This window comes from Callithrix jacchus, chromosome 17, assembly GCF_049354715.1.
Source record: "Callithrix jacchus isolate 240 chromosome 17, calJac240_pri, whole genome shotgun sequence".
NCBI classification, from domain to species: domain Eukaryota; kingdom Metazoa; phylum Chordata; class Mammalia; order Primates; family Cebidae; genus Callithrix; species Callithrix jacchus.
The window spans coordinates 69,007,092-69,030,839 of record NC_133518.1 but is presented as its reverse complement, the minus strand read 5'-3'; the positions used below and the strand labels follow the sequence as shown (position 1 = coordinate 69,030,839).

General features: G+C 40.6%; 1 protein-coding gene across 6 annotated transcripts in view; it reads left to right on the top strand.

The window, feature by feature from the left end:
• GADL1 (glutamate decarboxylase like 1) overlaps positions 1 to 23,748 on the top strand; it is a 287,535-nt gene that overhangs the window by 212,717 nt on the left and 51,070 nt on the right. For all 6 annotated transcript variants that reach the window (XM_035278805.3, XM_035278806.3, XM_035278807.3 and 3 more), the window contains 3 exons: positions 6,552 to 6,751; positions 20,271 to 20,322; positions 23,352 to 23,441. In XM_035278805.3, the coding sequence (XP_035134696.1) occupies positions 6,552 to 6,751; positions 20,271 to 20,322; positions 23,352 to 23,441 (342 nt within the window). The remainder of the gene's footprint in view (positions 1 to 6,551; positions 6,752 to 20,270; positions 20,323 to 23,351; positions 23,442 to 23,748) is intronic.

The window sequence follows — 23,748 nt, the reverse complement described above, 5'->3', positions numbered from 1 at the left end:
ACTACTCTGAGACTTGTAAAGACCCACAGCGTCTACAAGGGCCATCAAGTATGGAAACTTACGTCAGGATCAGCTTCATTTAAAGGATGTAGACCATGGATAACTCTTCCTATTGCTTTAAAACTTCTTGTAATATGTTTGTCAGCTCAGCCTACTTCTGTAACTGTGTGACAAATACATCCCATTAAGAAGGTGGGTGAGGGTTGTAATATGTTCATTTCATAAACAGTGAGGAAGTCTAGAGCTGATGTTCTGTTCTGCAGCTTGCCTGGGGAAATAAACCAAAGGAAGAATAGGTAGTGACAGCTGGAAGGGGTCAGGGGATACTGGAATATGTGAAAGAGGAATGGTGGGTAAGATTTTTGGCTTAAGACTAAAGAGTATTCCCAGTTAACATTAGTTCCTTAGGTTTTTGTAATATTTATGTATGGTGAGAACAAGTAACAGCATTTTCATTAGGCCAGTGAGAAAAATGAAGCCCAAGATATTAAGTGACAGGCTTTGAGCTCTGACATCAAGTGATTAAATCAAAAGCAGAATTCACATCTGCCGACTCACTTTATTCTGCCAGATCACGAATGAAGTTTAAGTTGTAATATCTGTAGGGGCCTGGGAAGATTCCATCACTTATCACTGTAGTATTTAAGATGCTTGGTGACTTGGCTTACTCTGGTTTCTAGACTGAACTCTCCAGCTACACCCCACCCTCAATCAGCTCCAGTTGTATTCATTCACTCCTGTCCTCTTGTCTGTCCAGCTGCTCTTCACTTTTCAGCTCTCAGCTTCTTCTGAAAAGCCACCTCTGTCATCTAAGGTGGTGAAGATGATCGTCCTTTGTGCTGTTGCACGTTGTTCTCCTATTCTAGCACTGGACAGCAGTGGCCTTTTTTTCCTGCTCCTATTCTCATCTGAAACGTCTTAAGGATGGTGACTTATTTACTGTTATGTTTCTAGTGCTTAGCACAGCTTTCACATTAAGGTACCCAACCAAATGCTTGTTCAATAAAGAAAGCCATTATCACATGGTATCATTTTAGAGTTTCACTTTTACATTCTAGATTACACAAGCAAGTCTTCATTTGCACCAAAATTTGATTTTGTACATGTCAACAAATATTAGCCCAGATACTTAGCACCTTCATGAGCTTGTATACCCCAGGCTCCGGGTATGAGAGTCCTTGTTGTATAATAGGTCCTCAATATATAATTTTGAAATGAATTAAGTGATTAATATATTTTCTAAGTCATTTAGACAATTCTTTGCATGTAAATATGAAGACATAGGACAGAATATAGGAAGGGCCATATAGGAAGAACTTTTGGCTGCTGCTTTGGTGAGCTGAAAAATGTGATTGCAAGGAAGAGATACAAAGGTTTTTGTGGTGTACAGCAAGGATCCCCACCCCTCAGGCCACCGACCCATATACCGGTTCATGGCCTGTTAGTAACTGGGTCAGACAGGATGTCAGTGGTAGGTGAACAGGCATTACTGCCCGAGCTCTGCCCCCTGTAAGATCAGCCATGGCATTAGATTCTCATACGGCAAACCGTATTGTGAACTGTGCATAAGAGGGATCTAGGTCACATGCTCCTTGTGATACTCTATATGCCTGATGATTGAAATGGAAGTTTTACCCCGAAACTATCTCCCCCACAGCACACCCCACATCTGTGGAAAATTGTCTCCCATGAGCACTGGTCCCTGGTGCCAAAAAGGCTGGGGACTGCTGGGGTACAGAATCTTGGCTTAGTAGATCCATGTGGTCAGTGACTGAAAGGAGACCGCAGAATCTGATCTGGCCTGTGGAAATCAAAGATGGCTTGGCTAATCTTGGTCAGGAGAATATGCAACCTACAGATGCATTATGGATAATATTGCTAGATTCACAAGTATTCATAAAGATCTCAAAATGCTTTATAAACAGGGTATTACCAGTGGTAAGATCACAAGTCATTTATAGGGAAAAACAGTTTGGAACAGGGTCTTATAGTTATTTTGACCTCTAGCTCAGAGTGCTATTGCCATTTTCCTTTTCACCAGCCTCTCCAAAACCCTTAATGAGTATTTACGGGGCACCCTCTTTCATGTGTATTTAAGTGCCCACTATTGATACAATAAAGTAGAATTGAGTTAGGGACCTGAATCTAAGCAGCTTTGCTTTGAAACCTAGTCCTATCACCTAGTAGCTACATGAACTTAGGTAATTAACTTGCTGTGTTGCAAAATATACAATGGAGTTGACCAAAAGAATTTCTCATCGCGTTATTGTGAGATTTAAATGAGTTCTTACATATGAAGTGTGTAGAAGATAGTAAGAGCTAACACGTTAGTTCTGATCATTATCGTTATATGCTAGGTTAGGTGTTGTGAATGCAAGGAAGGAAAGTGAAAGTTGTGGTTTCCGTATTCATATAGCATGCTTGCCATTTGCCTGTTTCTCTTTCCTGTATAATCCAGTCTATTCATTCCTTTCCTCTGCTTTGCTCTGCAAAAGGGCCCGACTCCTAAAAGCCCTGTTTTTAAGGCTCCTTTGCCCATTGCCTTCCTGCTAGCTTTGCACAAAAAGGTTAAGATACTGAGGTTGGGAGGCCAAGAGTCTGTCTACGTGGGTAATGTTAAAACCAGAACCAGAGAGTAAAGTCGTAAGAACACTTTACCCAGGAACTACTGCAGTGGGGAAGACAGACCTCATTGTAACTGGGTTCACTTCTGAATACAGCATGGACAAGTAGGGATTCCTAGCCAAGGGGCAGGTTGGGAGTCAGTGGGTGGAAAATGACTAAGAAAACATTAGGAATAAAAGAGGATACAGGTTAGGCATCTCACAAGATTCTTGTTGAAGGCAGGCTAGAATAATCAGGTAACAAGTATGAAGGATGAAGAATTTGGTCAGATAAAGATGAGATATTGGGGTGGGGGATTCTTTCCCAACTGACTAGCAAGACTCTTGCTACAATGGGGTGATGCATTTACAGCGAGATAAATGTCAAGGTGGAGACCTCGAGGGCTCAGAGAAGACTAAATATGAGTCAAAAAGAGGAAGCCTGAAAACTGAAGTTTCTAAATGAAATCTGAGCATGGAGAGAGGCTCTGTTTGGATACAGGAAATGAACAGACAACTTCTGCTGGTGGTGCTAGTAATACAGCTTCTACCAGCTTTCTGTGTAGAGTGTTAGGCCAATACAGAATACGATAGAACAAGATGCAAGGACATATTCCCGATAATGGGTATTATTCAGTACTAGATTCAGCTGTGCCTGAAGATTACATATGACTAGTTTTTTTTTTTTTTTTTACAAAAACACAAGCGTATAAAAATACCCTTTTAATTTTCTTTCACTTGCCACTGTATTAAAGTCCTAAATACAATGTCTGCTAATCCCTGAGAACAATTTGAGTTAATATAAAGCAACTTCTATTTCCACTGGATCTTTGTCTCTGAAAGCCACACAAATATTTGTTGTCCTGCTAGGATTAAGATTATGAAGATGAGCAAGATAAATATGGTGCTTCTCTTTGATTGCATAACAATTTTTTTCCATGAAGTTTTACCATATTTTTAAGTGTATTCTCTGGAGATCTGAGCATCTTTTTAGTTGTCTTAAAACTAAAAGACACCTCATCCATTTTAATACAAGGACATAAACTAAAATGCAAAGTGAAAACTTTTCTCCCAAAGCTTTTGATAAAGTAAATCCCAAGCTTCCAGCTGTTCTTTAGGAAACCTTCCCAAGGTGGGAGAATTTAGTGCAATAAATTTATGCCACTACTGCAGGCCAACTGTTCATTCTGCTCTTTGCTTTCTGGGCTCTCTGGTTCTCTACTTATGATACAATTTGTCTTCCGATAGTGGATGAGCCTCCTCTCCCTTTCAATCACTACCATAGGGCCCCTAAAACTTGCTCAAGAAACGGCCAAAGTTCATTTTCTTTGGAGTTTTTTAATCTTTCATGGTTGGTGACAGTAAATTTATAATCGTAAGGCAAGTGTGTGTGCTCGCGCCTGTGTTGTGAATGTGTGTGCATGATTTGTTCTTGAAGTACCAACAGTGGCCTTTTAGTGTTATAATATATGGTCAGACTGTAGTTGCCATGGGAACCACCAAATTTCCTGACTTTTGAGGGCAGGGAGATGCAACAGTGGCAGCTGTGACCAGTGTAGAGATATTAATAAAATCTAAGACTTAAAAGTAAGGGATTTTTCTACTTTATGTTCAGGTCAGAACAATCTGCTCTTTCCCTGTATCTATCAAGAATATCCATTGGGGCTGGGCACAGTGGCTCATGTCTGTAATCCCAGCACTTTGGGAGGCTGATGCAGGTGGATCACGAGGTCAGGAGTTCCCCATCTCTACTAAAATACAAAAAATTAGCCCAGTGTGGTGGTGCGCACCTGTAGTCCCAGCTACTCGGGAGGCTGAGGCAGGGAAATCGCTTCAACCCAGAAGAGAGGTCACAGTGAGCCGAGATTGCGCCACTGCACTCCAACCTGCTACGGAACAAGACTCCATCTCCCCTCCCCCAAAAAAAGAAAAAAAAATACCCATTGTAACCAGGCTGAAGGCAAACTAGTACTCCTTTTGCTATTATTCTAGAGACAGGGTCTCACTCTGTTGTGCAGGCTGGCAAGTGGTGATGTGCTCACAGCCCACTGCAGCCTCAACCTCAGCCTCAACTGATCTTCCCACTTCAGCTTCCAAGTATCTGGAACCCCAGCCATATACCACCATGCCCAAGCTACTTTGTTTGTAGAAATGGGTCTCACTGTCTACCAGGCTCGTATCAAACTGCTGGCCTCAAGTGATCCTCTTGCCTCGGCCCCACAAAGCGTTGGGATTACAGGTGTGAGCCACAGTGCCCAGCCTGGTCATTGGTTCATACTCAGTTTACTGTGGATACTGGATGAGGGGATGTAGCAATTCTTGGTTATATTTGGTATACAATTTTTATGTAGTATAAAATCATACTTTTTCGTAATGGAACATATTTAGATCCCGACTAGTATCTACACAAGACAATGTTGCTTAAATTGAGACAGCAAACTTATGCTTTCATTTGATATGTGATACCTGGCGATTTCCTTTTCATTCAACTAACTAGCACAAGCTATTGAGTCAAATGAAGCACATTTAATCCACTTTGATTAGAAGGGAACATTTTCTAGGACCCCTGTGTCTACTGGGAAACTTTCTTGTGGCTTCCTGTACAGCACTAGTTTTGCATTGTTAAAGTTTCGAAAATGCACCAAATGAGAAGCTCATCTGTCTGTGTTTATTCGATTCATTCCACATGTCAGGGCACTGGGAGTGGAGTCATTGTCTTGATACTTAGTGAGAGTGCTCTGTGCCCAGCACAGTGTTAAGCTACATGGATATGGCGATGGATAGGGAATGATCCCTGCTCCCAAGAACCTGTTTAACCACACAAGAAGAATATATGTAGTGTCTGCTCATCGCATGGGGAAAGCACAGGAGCAAGGCCAAGAAAGCAGCCAAATACCCAAGTTATTCTTTTGAGCCCAATGAGATGGGCAGAGGAAGGTAAAAGGGAAGAAAGTTAGGATGGGACCTGTTGGAAGGGCAGACCTAGGAAACAAGGCAGATTATGTTTAGTGTCAGTAATCTTCACAGCTTATAGACGGCATATATTCTTGGGAAAGTGTCAAGTATCCTAAAATAGATTCAAGCAAACAGTCTAAGACAAGACATAGATGAGACATGATGTAGTGGTTCAGGGAAATTGAGTACATCGGGTCCACTGAAGAGCACAAGTAGCTAATGTTTTCTGGATATGAAGATGCTTTGGGAGTCGTCAGGGCTGTGAATGATCCATTGGGCAATCTTGGCTTTTGTAGACACTAGGTGACATTGAAGACAACATGGCTTCAACTTTGATGATTTGAGGTCAAAGCAAAGGTCCTATAATGTGATGAATGTAAATTATCACCTACTTAACAAGTCAGTAAATGCAAATGGAATTTTGTTGCAAATGAAACCAACAGGAGACAAACACAAAAGGCCTGGTGGGATTACAGCTGATGTTTTGAGGCAGTGTAAACTTGTTGGGTCTTGTTTACCTCTTCCAGAGCTCTTTCCCTGGGTTTTTATCCCTGGGTTATGTCAGATCTAGCCTTTCAAATGGATATGAGAAAGAGGGATATGAAAATGGATATGAAAAAATTATTTTGCTTAGGAAATTGTGTAACATGTCAGATTTTTTTTTTTTTTTTTTTGCCAATGGAAAGATTTGAGTTATATGGTTTTATTCATACCGAAAAGCTGGCCCACCTAGATCTCAGTGATGACATGGTCCTCTCAGCTTCTCAATACTCAGTAAAATTGTGAAAGATGGATTTTAGCATTGTCAACTCTGAGCTTTTGATAACACTGTGGGTACTGTGTATGTCAGTGTACCCTGTGTCTGATGTAAGACAGTGAGACGTACCTTTAGCATAGGCAGAATATATTCATGGTGTGCATGTGTGTTTGCTTTTAAAACCAAGTGTTTTCTGAAGTGGAACAGTCTTGTAATCTTTTTCTTCTTTTTCAAAGGATCTTCTTAAAGAATGCTACTCTGCCAAGGCATCTTACCTCTTCCAGCAGGATAAATTCTACGATGTCAGCTATGACACAGGAGACAAGTCTATCCAATGCAGCAGAAGACCAGATGCATTCAAGTTCTGGATGACCTGGAAGGCCCTGGGTACATTAGGCCTTGAAGAAAGAGTTAATCGTGCTCTGGCTTTATCTAGGTACTAGCCCCTCTGTCTGTGCGTTTGTGTCTGTAATAGGAAGAATAAGGAAAGTAACACTTGGGATGTGTTGCAAAGTGCATCTTCTTTTATTCAAAGTGTATTAGGTGAGATAAAAAGAATGCACATTTTCTCAGTACCTACTATGTGTTAGGAATCGTAAACAGTAATCCTACCACCTCCCTCCAAGATCCCAGTCAGATAAAAATGACCCTCCTTTTTGGCAAGGTGAGGTAGAGTCTCCATGACCACTCGGAGGGCTCTCTAGTGTGTTCCTGAGGGGCACTAGCAGAGGCTCCTTGCAGGAAATGACTTTCAACTGAGACCTAATGAAGAGAAGGTGGTATCATATTTGGCTCTGTGTCCCCACCCAAATCTCATCTTAAATCATACTTCCATAATTCCTGTGTGTTGTGGGAGGGACCTGGTGAGAGGTAGTTTGAATTCTGGGGGCGGTTTCTGCCATGCTGCTCTGTGATAGTAAGTCTCACAAAATCCGATGGTTTTATCAGGAGTTTCCGCTTTTGCATCTTCCTCATTTTCTCTTGCCACTGCCATACAAGAAGTGTCTGTCTTTCACCTCTCGCCATGATCCTGAGGCCTCCCCAGCCATGTGGACCTGTAAGTCCAATTAAAACCTTTCTTCCCAGTCTCGGATATATATCTTTATCAGCAGCATGGAAATGGACTAATACAGTCAATTAGTACTGGTAAGATGGGGTGCTGCTGAATAAAGCTTAACAGGCAGAGGTTGGCACATTTAGAGGGCTCAGAAGACGACAGGAAAAGGTGGCAAAGTTTGGAACCACCTAGAGACTTGAGTGGCTTTGCCAAAAAAGCTGACAGAAGTATGAACAATCAGGTCCAGGCCGAGGTGGTCTCTGATGGAGATGAGGAACTTGCTGGAAACTGGAACAAAGTGGAGTGTTTTAGCAAAGAGGCTGCTGGCATTCTGCCCCTATCCTAGAGATTTGTGGAACTTTGAACTTGAGAGATTTAGGTCTGGAGGAAGAAATTAAGCAGTAAAGCAGTCAGAAGATGACTTGGGTGATATTAGAAGCATTATTTTAAAAGGGAAACAGCATCAAAGTTCAGAAAGTTTGCAGCCTGATGATGCAGTTGAAAGGAAAAACCCAGTTTTTGAGAAGAAATTCAAGCAGGCTGCAGAAATTTGCACAAGTAACAAGGAGCTGAATAATCCTCAAGACCATGGGGGAAAATATGTCACAGGTCTTCACGGCAGCCCCTCCCAACACAGGCCAGAAGCCTAGGAGGAAAAATGATCTCATGGGCTGAGCCCAGGGTCCCATGCGGTGAGCACCCTACCAACTCGGTGCCCTGTGTCTCAGCTGCTCCAGCCATTGCTAAAAGGGGGCATGGTACAGCTCAGCCCATGGTTTCAGTGGGTGCAAACCCAAAACCTTGGCAGCTTCCATGTGATGTTGAGCCTGTAGGAGCACGGAAGTCAAGAATTGAGGTTTGGGAACCTCCACCTAGATTTTAGATGTATGGAAATACCCAGATGCCCAGACAAGAGATTACTGCAGGGGCAGGGACTTCATGGAGAACCTCTGCTAGGGCAGTGCAGAAGAATGTGGGGTTGGATCCCCCACACAAAATACCTAACTTGGGTACTGCCTAGTGGAACTGTGAGAAGAGGGTCACCGTCTTCCAGACCCCAGAATGGGAAATCCACCAACAGCTTACACCGTGCTCCTGGAAAAGCTGCAGACACTCAGCAACAGCCAATGAAAGCAGCTGGGAGGGCGGGCCTGTACCCTGCAAAGCCACAGGGTGGAGCTGTTCCACTACGGGAACCTACCTCTTGCATTAGCATGACCTGAATGTGACACATGGAGTCAAAGGAGATCATTTTGGAGCCTTAGAACTTGACTGCCCTGTTGGAATTCAGACTTGTCCGAAAACTAATGTCTTAAAACAAGTGTTTTCCCAGAGGTCTGCATGTTGGCTAACGGGGCTTTAGATACCGTAGTGGCTGGGTGTTCAGGTCTACTCTCCATGTATCATATTCCATGAATCAGCAGATGAGCCAGCACATATTATTCTGATAGCCATGACAGAAGGCCAAGAAGGGAAGCCAATTATGTAAGCCCACTTTAAACGCCTGATTGCATCATCTCTGTGGCTGATGGCACTCCACTTCCTTGGTCAAAGAAAATTCATAGGGCGAAGCCCAATGTAGAAGAGGTGGGAAGTATCCTCTTCCCTTTTTGCAGGAAGAATTGCAAAGTTACGTGGCAAAATTCTTGGATATGGCTTTAGGCATTTTCAGAAGACTTGTAGAAGTCAGTAATTCTGGCGATTATGGTAATAAAGTAATTTGAAAATCTGATTACATAAGGACTCTTGGTAGTAAGTGACGGAAACATTAACTCAAGGTATTATAAGCAAAGGTAACTTAAGGCTTTAAAGAATAACGCAGTGATGGCTTTTGGAAGGCTTGGTCTAGGGGCTTAAACAACATCAGTCCTCAGTCTCTTTGCATCTTTCAGTTCTTTCCTTCAGATTGGGTTTATTCTTATGGAAGAAGGTGGCTGCAAGAGTGCAAATCTATGTTCTTCTGATCTCAAGTTTAAGGTCAAAAAGATACAGCACTCCTCTCTCAACAATCTGAGGAAAGTTTCATTATTTGAGAGTGAGGTCAGTATTCATCTCTGAATCAGTCATGGTTGCCAGGGTAATGTGATGCCCTCAGTAGTTGTGATGATTCACTGGCTCTCTTGGCAGTGGGAAGAGCGTCAACTGCTTTTACAGAATGTGTACTGAGCCTAGACGAGGAAGGTACCTTTGTCAGAGGTAGGGTTAAAGTGCTTCTGTTAGAAGTGGGGAGATAACCCAGTGGTGAAAAGACACTCTAGGGTCTACCATAAATATTTATAGCTGCCCACTAAATTAGAAGTCCAGGAAGTTGTTCCCTTTTTGTGGGTTTTCTTGCACTATTTAAATGGGGTAGAATCTCTGCATTATTTTGTCTAAGCTTTGAAATAATTCAATGGGAGGTGTCTTGAAATAAGGTTAGATATAAATATTTTATGACTATTATAAAGTTAACATCTCAGGGTGGAATTCAGTTTACAGTCTAAGAATGCTTTCTAATTTTTGTGGAGAAATATCACAGGAGGATAAATGTTAACATTTCAATTCAATTCAACAAACATTTAGTGTTTGTAAATGTTTGTCAAGTTGAATTAACATTTTAGTGAGCGCTGCTGCAGACTGTGACCTATATTTAAATATTTGAAAAATAATCCCTCCTCTTTCCTGCTGTTACTCATAATGCTTTTTTTTTTTTGCCTTTTCTTTCCACACTCTTGATATCCAACAGTTTCTTTCTGGGGTGGGCAAAAGTCTGCCTCCAATGCCAAGAAAAAGGGCAAAGTACTTTGAGGCATGTAATTTGCTATGAATGTGAAATTATAAACTTGGAGAGAGTTTCTCTAGAAATAAGATTTATAAGTTAGCAACAGAAGGGGTTCGTTTTTATGATTTCAAGTTACCGATTCATTTATAGTTTTTAGCAATGGCAGAATATTCACTCAATTCTGGGGTCTCTTCTGTTTGCTGAAGCCTAGATGCAGTGGTACCTTCCTCATCTAGGCTCAGTACACACATTCTGTAAGAGGAGTTGACGCTCTTCCCAGTGCCAAGAGAGCCAGTAACTCTAGAAAAGTAAAGCTGCACATTGTGTTAATATTTGAGGAGCACATTACTGGTATGCTCTTATAGCTAAAATATCAACTTCCCTAGACCCTAGGTCAGGGTCTCTAAAATATTGGAAAAGCTATGAGACTCTTCCTTTGATAATACAGGAAGAATTATACTGATTCCATAGAAATAATGTTTCCATATTCCCAAATCTAAACGGAACTTAGTTTTGAAATTTTTGTGGCTAAGATCTAAGGACAAGATTTTGATAGACTAATGATGATCACTACACTGATTAGATAGCCCTCTTCCTCTTCCCCTGGGAAAGAAAGAGCAGACACTTTTAAGAGGACAATGATTCCAATTTTATGGGTTGTCAGAAATTTAGCAAGAAGGAAAAAATTAGTGCCTAGGAGACCTCTAAGGCTTTTCCTAATTTCCATTTGACCCTGTCAACCCAATTGGAGAGAGAACATTTCTGCCACAAAATATTAACGACTAAAATGTTTTCCTTTGGTTGTTTGAAAATCAGTGACATCAAGAGCCTAGAATGGCATGTGATGATTAAAATTAATGATTGTACATTTCCGGTATTATCCTAGAAAAGTATAAAATGTTTTACTATACCCAAGGCTACCTGCTGCTGAGGGCACCTTCCAGGACTTTGTTATGGCATTCAGGTTAAATAGATATCCACTAAGGGGTAATTCTTCAAGCAGGCCTAGAAGAGTCATGTGTGTAAGTCTTTAACAACAAACAGCTCAGGAACTCCTACTCTGCTGCTTCGTTTGGTCTCCAGAGTATCATTTATCTATTCCCTTGACACACTATCTCTGTAATCTCTCAGATGGAAATTATTTCATGACTTGCATCGATACCAAAGGGTTTATTGTTATCAGTATGGAAAAGGTGAGCAGTTACACAATGGTGCTTTGGTGCCAGTGTCTCTCTAGGTGATGGGAGGCACAGAGTCCAGAAGACCAGGGAACAATCCTTGTTTTTATCTTTATAATGGTGCTCTTTTAGAAGATAACAATTACAGAATAGAGCACATGGGTGTCTGATGAATTACACAAGCCATGTGATATGTGCTGATAGATGCCCAGCATACAGAAGGCGGATGGAAAAATCTCAGGAGTTCTGGGAGGCTCAGTGCATCGGAAGAAATTTCAAATGAGACTAGGAGAGAAACTTGGTCAAAAGTGGTCCAGAGAGGCTCTAAATGGCTGCTGAGGAAAAAGGGACTGGAAAGGCTATTTTCAGAAATGAAAGAATGTCTTGCAAAAGACTAGATATAAAAAGGGGGAGGGATTTATAAAACCAGTCTGAAAACAGATTCTCTAATGTTACAAGCATATCTGTAAAGAAAAATTGTTTTTGCAGGAAGTTTATCATTAATTTATATGCCAAGATGAAGCCAGAATATTAGTATTACCCCAGTACGATTGGCGTAAACTCTTGCTTATATTTTTTCCTCTTCTCTTTTGTGCCAAGGTTAATGGAAGGGACGATGAGTTTTATGAAGTTATTGCTTTTTCAGTCCACTTACTTGAATGCTTTTTGATAGAAGTAGCTTATGGTTTCTGGATATGTCCCCAAACTGAAAATACATTTTTTTTTTTGACTTGTACATAAGATTAGTTTGTTTAAAAGTATTTTGTCTTTAGACTGTTTTCATATATCGAAAGAGTTGTGAAATAAATCATCCCTAGAAACATAGGCAGAGGTGACCTAAAACTTTTTGGATTTGCTCCCAACTCATTGAAGAATTTAAGAAGAGGATAGGGTACTTTATAGTAGAAACACTTCTTCGCTAGCATTTATGAAAGTATGATGTGGGCTAGTCGACTTCCAAGAGATCTTCATAGATGATCCCTCAAAAAAATGGTTCCATGGTTAAATGTTTAGGACATGCTATTCCTCTCTCGGAAATTCAAAGTACTCATTAGGGCATTTGAAACTGAGAGGTCCTGTAATGAAGCATTTTTAACTTTAATCAATATGCAGACACTGTTGATCGCTCACCAAGGACAATTCTCTTCCCAGTAGAACCCTTGATTTTGGTCACATAGCAACGTTCAAGCTGGGAACTTTGGTTTAACCAATCCAACAATTAGTCCAGGGGAGGGTATGTGGCTCAGTCAAGATCTGGTGAAGACTTTTGGGGAAAATAGTCTTACCTAAAAGTGCTTTTTTTTTTTTTTTTTTTTTTTTGAGACGGAGTTTCGCTCTTGTTGCCCAGGCTGGAGTGCAATGGCGTGATCTCGGCTCACTGCAACCTCCGCCTCCTGGGTTCAGGCAATTCTCCTGCCTCAGCCTCCTGAACAGCTGGGATTACAGGCACATGCCACCGTGCCCAGCTAATTTTTTGTATTTTTAGTAGAGACGGGGTTTCACCATGTTGACCAGAATCTCTCGATCTCTTGACCTTGTGATCCACCCGCCTCGGTCTCCCAAAGTGCTGGGATTACAGGCTTGAGCCACCGTGCCCCACCCTAAAAGTGCTTTTTCTATAGCCCCCTCCACTCTTGGGAGGCTGCTTAGTGGAAATGGGACATATGGAGCTGTAGCAGTTGTCTTGTGAACGGGAGAGGAAACCCCCCCCCCCCAACACTGAGCATGGCTAGCTGAAATTATAGTAAATAACTGTTTCCTGATATTACTGAACAATCCGACCAGCTTGACAAATGGCCTCATGAGTTAAGCCAAGTAGTTTGTTTTGAGGTCTTTTTCTGTCACCTAGACAGTGCCAGTGGTGAAATTATGGCTCACGTCAACCTCTACCTCCCCGGCTCAAGTGATCCTCCACCTCAGTCTGAAGTAGCTGGGACCACAGATGCAAGCCACCATGCCCAGCTATTTTTGTATCTCTTTGCAGAGATGGAGTTTCACCATGTTTCCCAGGCTAGTCTTCAAACTCATGGACTCCAGTGATCTGCCCACCTCGGCCTCCCAAAGTGCTAGAATTATAGGCATGAACCACCATGCCTGGCCAAGTGTCCTTCCAAGTGTAGACAAGAATTTAGTTGACATGCCTAGCAGTGTTCAAACTTAGATAGTGGAACCTTTTATGTGGAAAACCATTACGATGGTATATCATGGAGCATAGTTTGAAAATTCTGGTGCAAGACCTCTGTTATCATAGTAATAGCTGCATCCCCTCTTGCCTCAAATCACCTCTTTCAACTCAGCTGGAGTGTTATACTGGGTGGGGCAGTCTGTTCCCGTTCTGCTAAGACATACCCGAGACTGAGTAATTTATAAAGAAAAAGGCTACACTAATCAAAACAGCACGGTTCTGGTACCGAAACAGACCAATGGAACACAACAGAGGCCTCGGAGATAATGCCACACATCTGCAACCATCTGATCTTTGACAAACCTGACAAAAACCAGCAATGGGGAAAGGATTCCCCATTTAATAAAAGGTGTTGGGAGAACTGGCTAGCCATGTGCAGAAAGCAGAAACTGGACCCCTTCCTGACACCTTGGACTAAAATTAACTCCAGATGGATTAAAGACTTCAACCTAAGACCTAACACCATAAAAACCCTAGAAGAAAACCTAGGCAAAACCATTCAGGACATAGGCATAGGCAAGGACTATCATGACAAACACCAAAAGCATTGGCAACAAAAGCCAAAATAGACAAATGGGACCTAATTAAAATCCAGAGCTGCTTTACAGCAAAAGAAACAAGCATTAGAGTGAACCAGCAACAAACAGAATGGGAAAAAATTTTTGCAATCTACCTATCTGACAAAGGGTTAATATCCAGAATCTACAGAGAACAAACAGATTTACAAGAAAAAAAAAAAACATCCAAAAGTGGGCAAAGGATATGAACAGACACTTTTCAAAAGACATAGGAGGCCAACAAAAAATGCTCATCACCACCGATTAGAGGAATGCAAATCAAAACCACATTGAGATTACTACCTCACGCCTGTTAGAATGGTGATCATTAAAAATCTGGAGACAACAATCGATGCTGGAGAGATGTGGAGAAATAGGAACACTTTTACACTGTTAGTGGGAGTGTAAACTAGTTCAGCCATTGTGGAAGACAGTGTGGTGCTTCAAGGACCTAGAAATTCAAATTCCATTTGACTCAGCAACCCCATTATTGGGTATATACCCAAAGGATTATTAATCCTTCTATTATAAAGACACATGCACACGTATGCTCATAGCAGCACTGTTTACAACAGCAAAGACCTGGAACAAACCCAAATGCCCACTGATGATAAACTGGACAAGGAAAATGTGGCACATATACACCATGGAATACTATGCAGCCATAAAAAATGATGAGTTTGTGTCCTTTGTAGGGACATGAATCTGGAAACCATCATTCTCAGCAAACTGACAAGAACAGAAAAATCAAACACTACATGTTCTCACTCATAGGCAGATATCAAACAATGAGAACACAGGGACACAGGGAGGGGAGCATCACACAGTGGGGTCTGTTGGTGGGGGCAAGGGAGGGATAACATGGGGAGAAGTTGCTATGTAGGTGATGGGGGGTTGGAGGCAGCAAACAGTGCCATGTGTGTACCCAATGCAACAATCTTGCATGATCTGCACATGTACCCCAGAACCTAAATAAAAAAAGGTTTAATAGACTTACAGTTCCATGTGGCTGGGGAGTCCTCACAATCATAGCTGAAGGTGAAGGAGCAGCAAAGGCAGGTCTTACATGGCAGCAGGCAAGAGACTATGTGCAGGGGAACTGCCCTCTATAAAACCATCAGATCCTGTGAGACTTACTATCACGAAAACAGGATGAGAAAGCCAACCCCATGATTCAGTTACCTCCTACTGGGTCCCTGCCATGACCCATGGGGATTAGGGGAGCTACAATTCAAGATGACATCTGAGTGAGGAGACAGCCAAATGGTATCAGCAGACTTTACAGAGTTACTGTAGCAGGAACATTAGCCCAACACAAAACCCAGATCAACGTGGTTAGCAAAGAGCAGACAAATTATTCAGCTTTGTTTTAGGATGCTTTTCCCCCAGGAGGATTTTAGCCAGTTTGACAGAAGCATTTTAAAATTATACTACGGGTAATACATGGAAGTTTTGTGTAGCCATAATCTGTTAGGGAAGGATTTTACCAATTTTGTTGTACATCTTTACATGCATGAGGAAACGGGGGCAGGCTCAGGGAAGACTTAGGAATTTGCCTAGATTCACAAAGTTATTTAGCTGTACAGTTAGAATCTTGTAAAGTGAATCCCAAAATTTCAGGAGAAAGCTTTCTTCATAGCCTCAGTACAGGCTGAAATAACTCAAACTTTTGAGTTACCAGATTGTGAGTACATTTGTGCCTGAAAAGGTGAGAAAAAGGCTGGTTCACAAAGCTTTTCTAATAGGTAGAAAGTACATGTCTAAGTTTTTTCAAAAGTTGAACAAGTAGCCACACCTGAAGCTCTGAAAAGGGATATAAAAAGAATGGATAGCCCCCCCGCACCCACAAAGTATCCTTCCACATTTTGTGTTTATATACACATGTGGATAGAGATTGTTTAAAAACTCAAATTATCCCTCAGCATCTCACTTTTTACTATCATCCTGTGCTTTAAGTAGATATAATTGATTCATTTTAACAGCTACATCATGTTACATTGTTACTATAGAACATTTTAATTTGCCATTAATTTCTAAATAATCGTTTCTAGTTATTTTGTATGGAATACACCTACGTACCCACAGTACAGAGCTTCAGATATAACAGCATCTATGTGCACATGTATTTATATATATTATATCCTTGGTATTAACTTTTTTCTGGGTACACCAGTATTTCAAAACTGGGTTTAAGATGAGTGTTAATTTTAAAAGGTTTGTAGCGGCTTTCTACTATATTCTCACGAGCACTGAATGTTGTCACTAAAATGTGTTTCTGGTATCATTGAGGAACATGGTTAATACATGCATACCTCATTTTACGTGCTTAACATTTTCCAGATACTGTGTTTTGGGGGTTCTTACAAATTCAGGGTTTATGGCAATCCTTCCTGGAGAGGGCCATTTTCCCAACAGCATGTGCTCACTTCATGTCTGTCACATTTTGATAATTCTCATAAAAGTGTTTGAGTCATCAGTTCTTTGATGTTACCATTGTAATTGTCCTGGGGCTCATAAAACGTGCCCGTACAAGCCGGCAAACTTAATGTGTATTCTGACTGCTGTCCAACTGGCCGTTCCCCCCATCGCTCCCCTCTTCAGGCTTTTCAGTTTCCGGAGACACCACAATATCAGAATTATCCCAATGAATAACTCTCCAATGGCCTCTAAGTGTTCAAATGAAAGGAAGAGTCATATGGCTGTCGCTTCAAAAAAAAGAAAAAAACCAGAAATGGTTAAGCTTAGTGAGGATGGCATGTCAAAAACCAAGATAGACAAAGTTAGGCCTCTTGCGCCAAACAGCCAAATTATAAATGCAAAGGAGAAGCTCTTGAAGGAAATTAGAGGTTCTACTTCAGTGAACACATGAAGAAAGCCAACCAACCTTATTGCTGATATGAAGGTTTTAGAGTTCTAGATAGAAGATCCAACCAGCCGTGACACAGCCTTAAGCCAAAGCCTCATCTAGAGCAAGGCCCTAACTTTCTCCGATTCTACGAAGGCTGAGAGGTGAGGAAGATGCAGAAAGTTGAAAGCTAGCAGAGGTTGGTTCGTGAGTTTTGAGAAGTCGTCTCCATAACATCAAAGTACAAGGTGACTCAGCAAATGCTGATGGAGAAACTGCAGCAAAATTATCCAAAAGATCTTGCTAAGATCACTGAAGAATGTGGCTACATCAAATGGGTTTTTAATGTAGGCAAATCAGTCTTATATTGGAAGAACATGCCATCTAGGAGGTTTTTAATGGCCAGAGGGAAGTCAATGCTTGTCTTCAAAGACAGGCTGAATCTATTGTTAGCAACTAATGCTTCTGGTGCTTTAGGTGGAAGTCAATTCTCATCTACCATTCTGAAAGTTCTAAGACCTTTCAGGTTTATGCTAAACTTAGAGCACAGGCAGAGTAAGTGGAAGCACAAGGCCTGTGACAGCACACCACTTTATAGCATGGTTCACTGAATATTTGAAGCCCACTGTTTAGACTTGAGACTTACTGCTCAGAAAAAAATGTTTTCAAAATGTTACTGCTCATTGACAATGCAGTCACCCCGGAGCGCCGATTAATATCGTTTCCATGCTTGCTAACACAGCGTTCGTTTTACAGCCCATGAATCAAGGAGTTATTTTGACTTTCAGATCTTGTTTAAGAAATACATTTTGTAAGGCTATAGCTGTGATAAAAGTGATTCCTCTGATGGATCAGAGAAAAGTTAATGGACAACTTTCTGAAAAGGGTTTACCCTTTTAGACACCATTGAAGATACCGATGATTCGCAGGTGGTCAAAATACCAACATTAATGGGGTATGGAAGAAGTTAATTCCAACTCTCATGGTTGACTTTGAGAGTATAAGACTTTAGGGAAGGAGGTCACTGAAGATGTGAGAGGAGCAAGAGAACTAGAATCAGAAATGAAGCCTGAAGATGTGAGTGAATTGCTGCAGTCTCATGATCAAACTTGAATGGATGAGGAGCTGCTTCCTATGGATGAGCAAAGAAAGTGGTTTTGTAAGAAATCTACTGAGGATGTTGTGAATGTTGAAAAAAACGATGTAGAGTATTATCTGAACTTCACTGGCAAAGCAGCAGCAGGGTTTGAAAGGATCGACTCCACTTTTGAGAGTTGTTTTGGGTAAAATGTTTCACAGCATTGCCTGCTACAAAAACATCTTTTGGGAAGAGTCAAGCGATGTGGCAAAGTTCACTGTTGTCTTATTTTAAAACGGTCACAGCCACCTCAACCTTCAGCACTTTGATCAATCAGCAACCATCAACATCAAGACCTTCTAGCAGCAAAACGATTACAACTCACCGACATCTCAGATAATCCTTAGCACTTTTTAGCAATGAGATATTTTTAATCACAGCATGGGCATTATGTTTTAGATATGCCATTGCACACTCAATAGGCTACAGTATACAGTAAGTACAACCTTTATGTGCACTGAGGAACCCCTAAAATTGTGCGACTCCCTTTCCTGCAACATTCACTTTATTGTAGTGTTCTGGAACCGAACCTATAGTACCCCCTAGGGATGCCCATATGGTTTTAATTTGCACTTCAATTGTCACCGATTTTGAACACTTTCTGGTGTGTACTGAGGAATGGAATGGTTTATGAAACTAGGAAGTGTGATAAAAGGTTTAAAAATTGTATAGCTACATAACATCTTCTGAAAGTGTTGAGAATGATGTTCAATGCTTTGAACGTGTGCCCATGTGTATACTCAACATTACTCAGATTCCCATCTTACTAGTTAATACTGAGTTTATATATTTCAAAGACAACTGTATGCAAACATCCACATTTAACCTAATATAAAAAGCTATATAAATGTGGAAAAAACACCTTACAAACTAGTGTATTCCATATTCAACATTATAGAATGGCCTTCCTAAAATGCTGTTAACAGTTTGTTTTCATAGTCGGTATTTTTTCATGTTTGTAATTTTTTAAAAAACCATTTCAGATGGGAAAAGATTATATTTAGTTTTACAGGTAGGAGACTTGAGGCCCAAAAGGAACATGTTTTTATCTTTAAATATTTGTTGACTATATGATTTAGTGACATGATCATTGCATCATAATTCCACTACTAGAATGTAGTTTTCAAAGGCAGTCCTTATGTTCGGTGTGTTTTTGGTTTTTATGTACAAGTATCCTAATAAATGCTCTGACAGACATCTCTGTCAGCATGTCTTATTTCCTTAGATTTGATTCCTAGATTTTAAACATTCACAACAGTTTACCCAGTATTTCGAGACTCGTGAATCACTAGTTTAAGGCCAACCATCTTTACTTTTTTGTACAGACAAAAGCCAAGCCTAGAAAAGACGAGTCAATGTTATTATATAGAGCACCATGTTCTCAATGTTATTTTAGTCTCTTCTCACTCATATACCATATCTCATCTATATTCTTTACTTGGGGTAAAGAATCACACCTGACATTCACATTGACTTTATAGATATTCTATCAACGGCTACAGCTCACTATTTTCCCTCAAGCCATTTTTCATTGTATTAAGTTTTGGGGTACAGACGCAGGATGTGCAGGTTACGTAAACATGTGCCATGGCGGTTTGCTGCACCTATCAACCCATCACCTAGGCATAAAGCCCTGCATGCATTAGCTCTTTTCCCTAATGCTCTTCCCTCATCCTCCCATGACAGGCTCAAGTGTGTGTCCATGTATTGTCATTGCTCAGCTTCCACTTATAAGTGAGAACATGCAGCGTTTGGTTTTCTGGTCCTGCATTAGTTTGCTGAGGATAATCGGCCCACTTATTTTTAGCATGGTACTCATCAGCCCCCTCTTCTCTCTATGCTGGCCTAAGATTACATTGATCTTCCTTGATCTTAACACACACACTTTACCCTGTGCCAGCTATTTAATGTAAGTTTCTATGTTAGATCCCCCATTTAGAATGAGTGTAAGACCCACATGCTCAGAGATATCCAACCTGCTTTGTTTGGCTTTTTACGCTGGGTTAAAGTCTATGCTAACATGTGACAGATCTCTCAAAAAGATGCATCCTTTTACTCCGGCCAAGGAAATTACATTAAGTTCGGAGTATTTATCCATAGCTCTGCCTACACCTTGACTGTTACCTGTATCTTTCTTATATCCAAGCCCTGTCTGAATCAGGTTTGCCATACATCAGTCATACTCATGACATTTTTACGTTGTAGATTATAAATGTTCTGGCTTTTAATTTTAGGTACCTAGTAGATGAAATCAAGAAGAGAGAAGGATTCAAGTTACTGATGGAAGTAAGTGATTGCATAACTGCTTGTGATTTTATCAGTTAACAGTGATGCAGGTGGTAATTTTCGTTATATTTCATTGGTTTTTGTGTTGTATAGACTTAAAAACAAGTAATTAGCTTAATTCATAGAGTCCATTATGTTAATTTACTATATTAGCGAGTACTTTTCCTTTGTGGGATTCAGAGAATATACTTGCCTTTAAGTATTGAAAGCTAAAATGCTCAATAATTACCAAGGATAATATTGAATAAATTATGACCTCTATCTTGATATGTAAATTGCATAGTGATTGTACTGCAAATATTCATCTGTGAGGTAGTGGTTGCCTGCATGTGAAAATCAATTAAGTGAATTCTCTGGAAAAAAATTATGTAAAATACAAGCTATAGAGGCAAAGAGACAGGAAACAAATATATCTGCGTGACAATTCAAAAACATGTTCTTTTCAACTCTTAATTTTGGAAGTGAACAAAGTGAAGAGATTCCAGATGAAGCATCAAATTTCTTCCAATGAAAGGAAGTGTCGGAAGGGCTTTATAAGCTTTGCAATGTAGCACTGAAGCCATTCCTTTCTAATGTGTTTGGGCAAAAGAAATCACAGATCTAGGTCGAAGTCCTAACTTGTAAAATAGAGCCTAAAACAGATAAAACAGCATCAACTCTTATAACGTTCCTATGCAAATGAAAGAGAATAACAAATTTGGTGATATGTTAGGAGTCCATTCAGAAGACAAGAACTGCATGGTAATTTAAAGTGGGAAAGTGTAATATCAAGAATTAACAAGGGATTGAAGTAATGCAGGATTGCCTCAGAGAGAGAATGAAAACCCTAAAAATACACAGCAGCAGCAGATAGAGCAGCCACCACTCCTGGAACTGAAATAGAACGCCCAAGGAAGAAGCCATCCTTTCCCAGGGCTGAGGTCTAGACCTCAGGGTATAACCTTGGCTCACAGAATAGCAGAAAAGTATACCGGGCTGTTGCATTGGTGGTACTCACTAGAAATCTAGTCTGGAGTGCTGAGCTGAGGGAAGCCAACCAGAGAGTCAGAAAAGTCATCCAACACAAGGTGCCTAGCTAGCATCTCTTCTATGAAACTATCGGAGGGGACTATGCCAGGAAAAGCCATTTATGGGACCTCCACTTGCTGCCTGTCAACTGTGAGGTCACCTGAAAGGGGTGTGCTAGGGGAAGCTGCTGAGGTTGGCAGGTGGGGGTCTGCTCATGTTTCTTTTCACCAGTGCTGAAGATAGTAGGAAACCCGTGAGGTAGGCATACCACACCAGAAAGACATTCCCTCCTTTTCCACTATCCCTCCAGCACCCTCTGCTGACAAAGTCTAAGACTGGACCAGATATCAAGGAAGAAATATCGGCAGAGTCCACCTACATTATTTTAGGATACCCAAAAAGGGTAGATTTGTAGCTGAGAGGCAATAAATTGATAACTGACATAACACAATCTAGTGACAGATAATTACTATCTTTTTCTTCTACTTCTAGTCAGGTATAGTAACTTCATTTGAGAAGTGTTCACATTAAATGGTCAAAGAATTTGCAAGTTCAGTAGTCTATCCTAGAGAAATCAAATCAATTAGGTTGGTGCAAAAGTCATTGCAGTTTTTGCCATTGCTTTCAATAAATCAAACCAAGTATCAATTGTGTAGATTTGTAAGAAGGATCATCTTATGATAAATGTTTGCAAAAATTGAGTTACAGTACTTTTAACTACTCTTGAAGATTTGTAGCTCTTTTCTTGTCAATTCCGATAAGAATGTTAATTTCAGAGATGAAAGGATAAGATCAAGAACTTATCTCGCTGAACTGGAAATGTTTCTGGGCATTCACTTATGATTTAGAAAGCACTAAAATCACAACTGTATCACCAGTTTTTATTTTAAGGTAAAATAGGTCTTTCCTCTTTATGAAATACTGTGAAACTATATACTGGAGCCTAATTCTGACGGTTGAAAACTGTCATAACATTGGGTATTAAACTGTTTACAGCAGAAAACGAGTATCAGTTCAAATACCGTCAGTGTGAGGCATCGAATGAGGAAGGCGGGTATGACCGTCCTGAATACAATTCTAATTTGTGAACTTCCAACATAATGGCCCAAATCTCCTAGTCACTGAGTACCAGGCTTCTGATCATAGCACTGTTTTCTCATCCAGTGAGGACAAAGACTTGTCTGTGTGACAAAGGCTGGGCTAAAGCCGTTAGAATGTGATCCCATGTTTAAGCAAATCATGTCTGATAGAAAAACAGATTGGCAGGCAAGATGACTGGGTTCTGATCTCTGTATAGATGAGTTTCTCATACAACATACACTTTCGACTTCAGAATCACTTGACATACTTCATAAAATGCCAATTCTTTAACCTTCTCTAGGATGGACTTAATCAGACACCGGATGTTCTGAACACAAACTCAATCTTACGCCTATTTTGAATAGGTGTCCCAGCTAATTCACTTTTACTGATATTTGAGAGCCAAGAGTCAAGGTGATGTTCTTTCAGAAGCAGTGTTGGGTAGGGTCATAGTGCTGGGTGGTGAAACCCAGCTTGTCACGCTGCTATCAAGTCACAGGTAATCAGGGCTTTTGCAATCGTCAGGTATAGAAACCAATTTTGGCTGCCTCAAAAAGTAATTATTGGAAGCCTATGTTGCTATAGCAAATAACTTAAGGATCACCGTTGACAGAGGATCCAGACCTCTGAGCATGTGTGTAAGCAGGCACTAACTGATGATCAGAGCTGGCTCGAGTCCGCTTCAGACTTTACTGTTTTCTTCCGGATCTTTGCACATTTTTGTCAAGATGTAAGAACCCTCTAGGTGCACACTATGGAGAAGAAAAGTTTTCAATAGGATGTAATCAGAAGTAAGGCAGAAGGGATTGTTACTCCCAGATTGATTTGTCAAAGTTTTACACACATGGTAACTCAAACAAGCTAAGAGTTTTAGAAGTATTTAACGGCATTCTAAGATAAACCTTAGGATAACACAAGTATTAAATTTTGTCTAATTCTAGCCTGAATATGCCAACATTTGCTTTTGGTACATTCCACCGAGCCTCAGAGAGATGGAAGAAGGACCTGAGTACTGGGCAAAACTTAATTTGGTAAGTAAATGCATTTTTTTTGATGAGTTTGATTCAGTGCACGTCAGCGGTTGATCCTGTAAATAACTCTGGGCTTGCTAGGCCTTATCTAGAGAAGTGTCTTCCAGTGCTTTCAAAAGTAATGACAGGCCAAACAGTTGTAGACATTAACAAGTTAACATGGTTGACACACACTCACACAAAGACAATTACGTTGTTTGTGAGATTATAGAATTTGTTACAAGTTCTGGCTCATGGTGCATTTCAGGAATTGCCGTCTGATCAAAGTTAAAGTTGTGTGATGACTACTGATTTCAACTCTGCAACT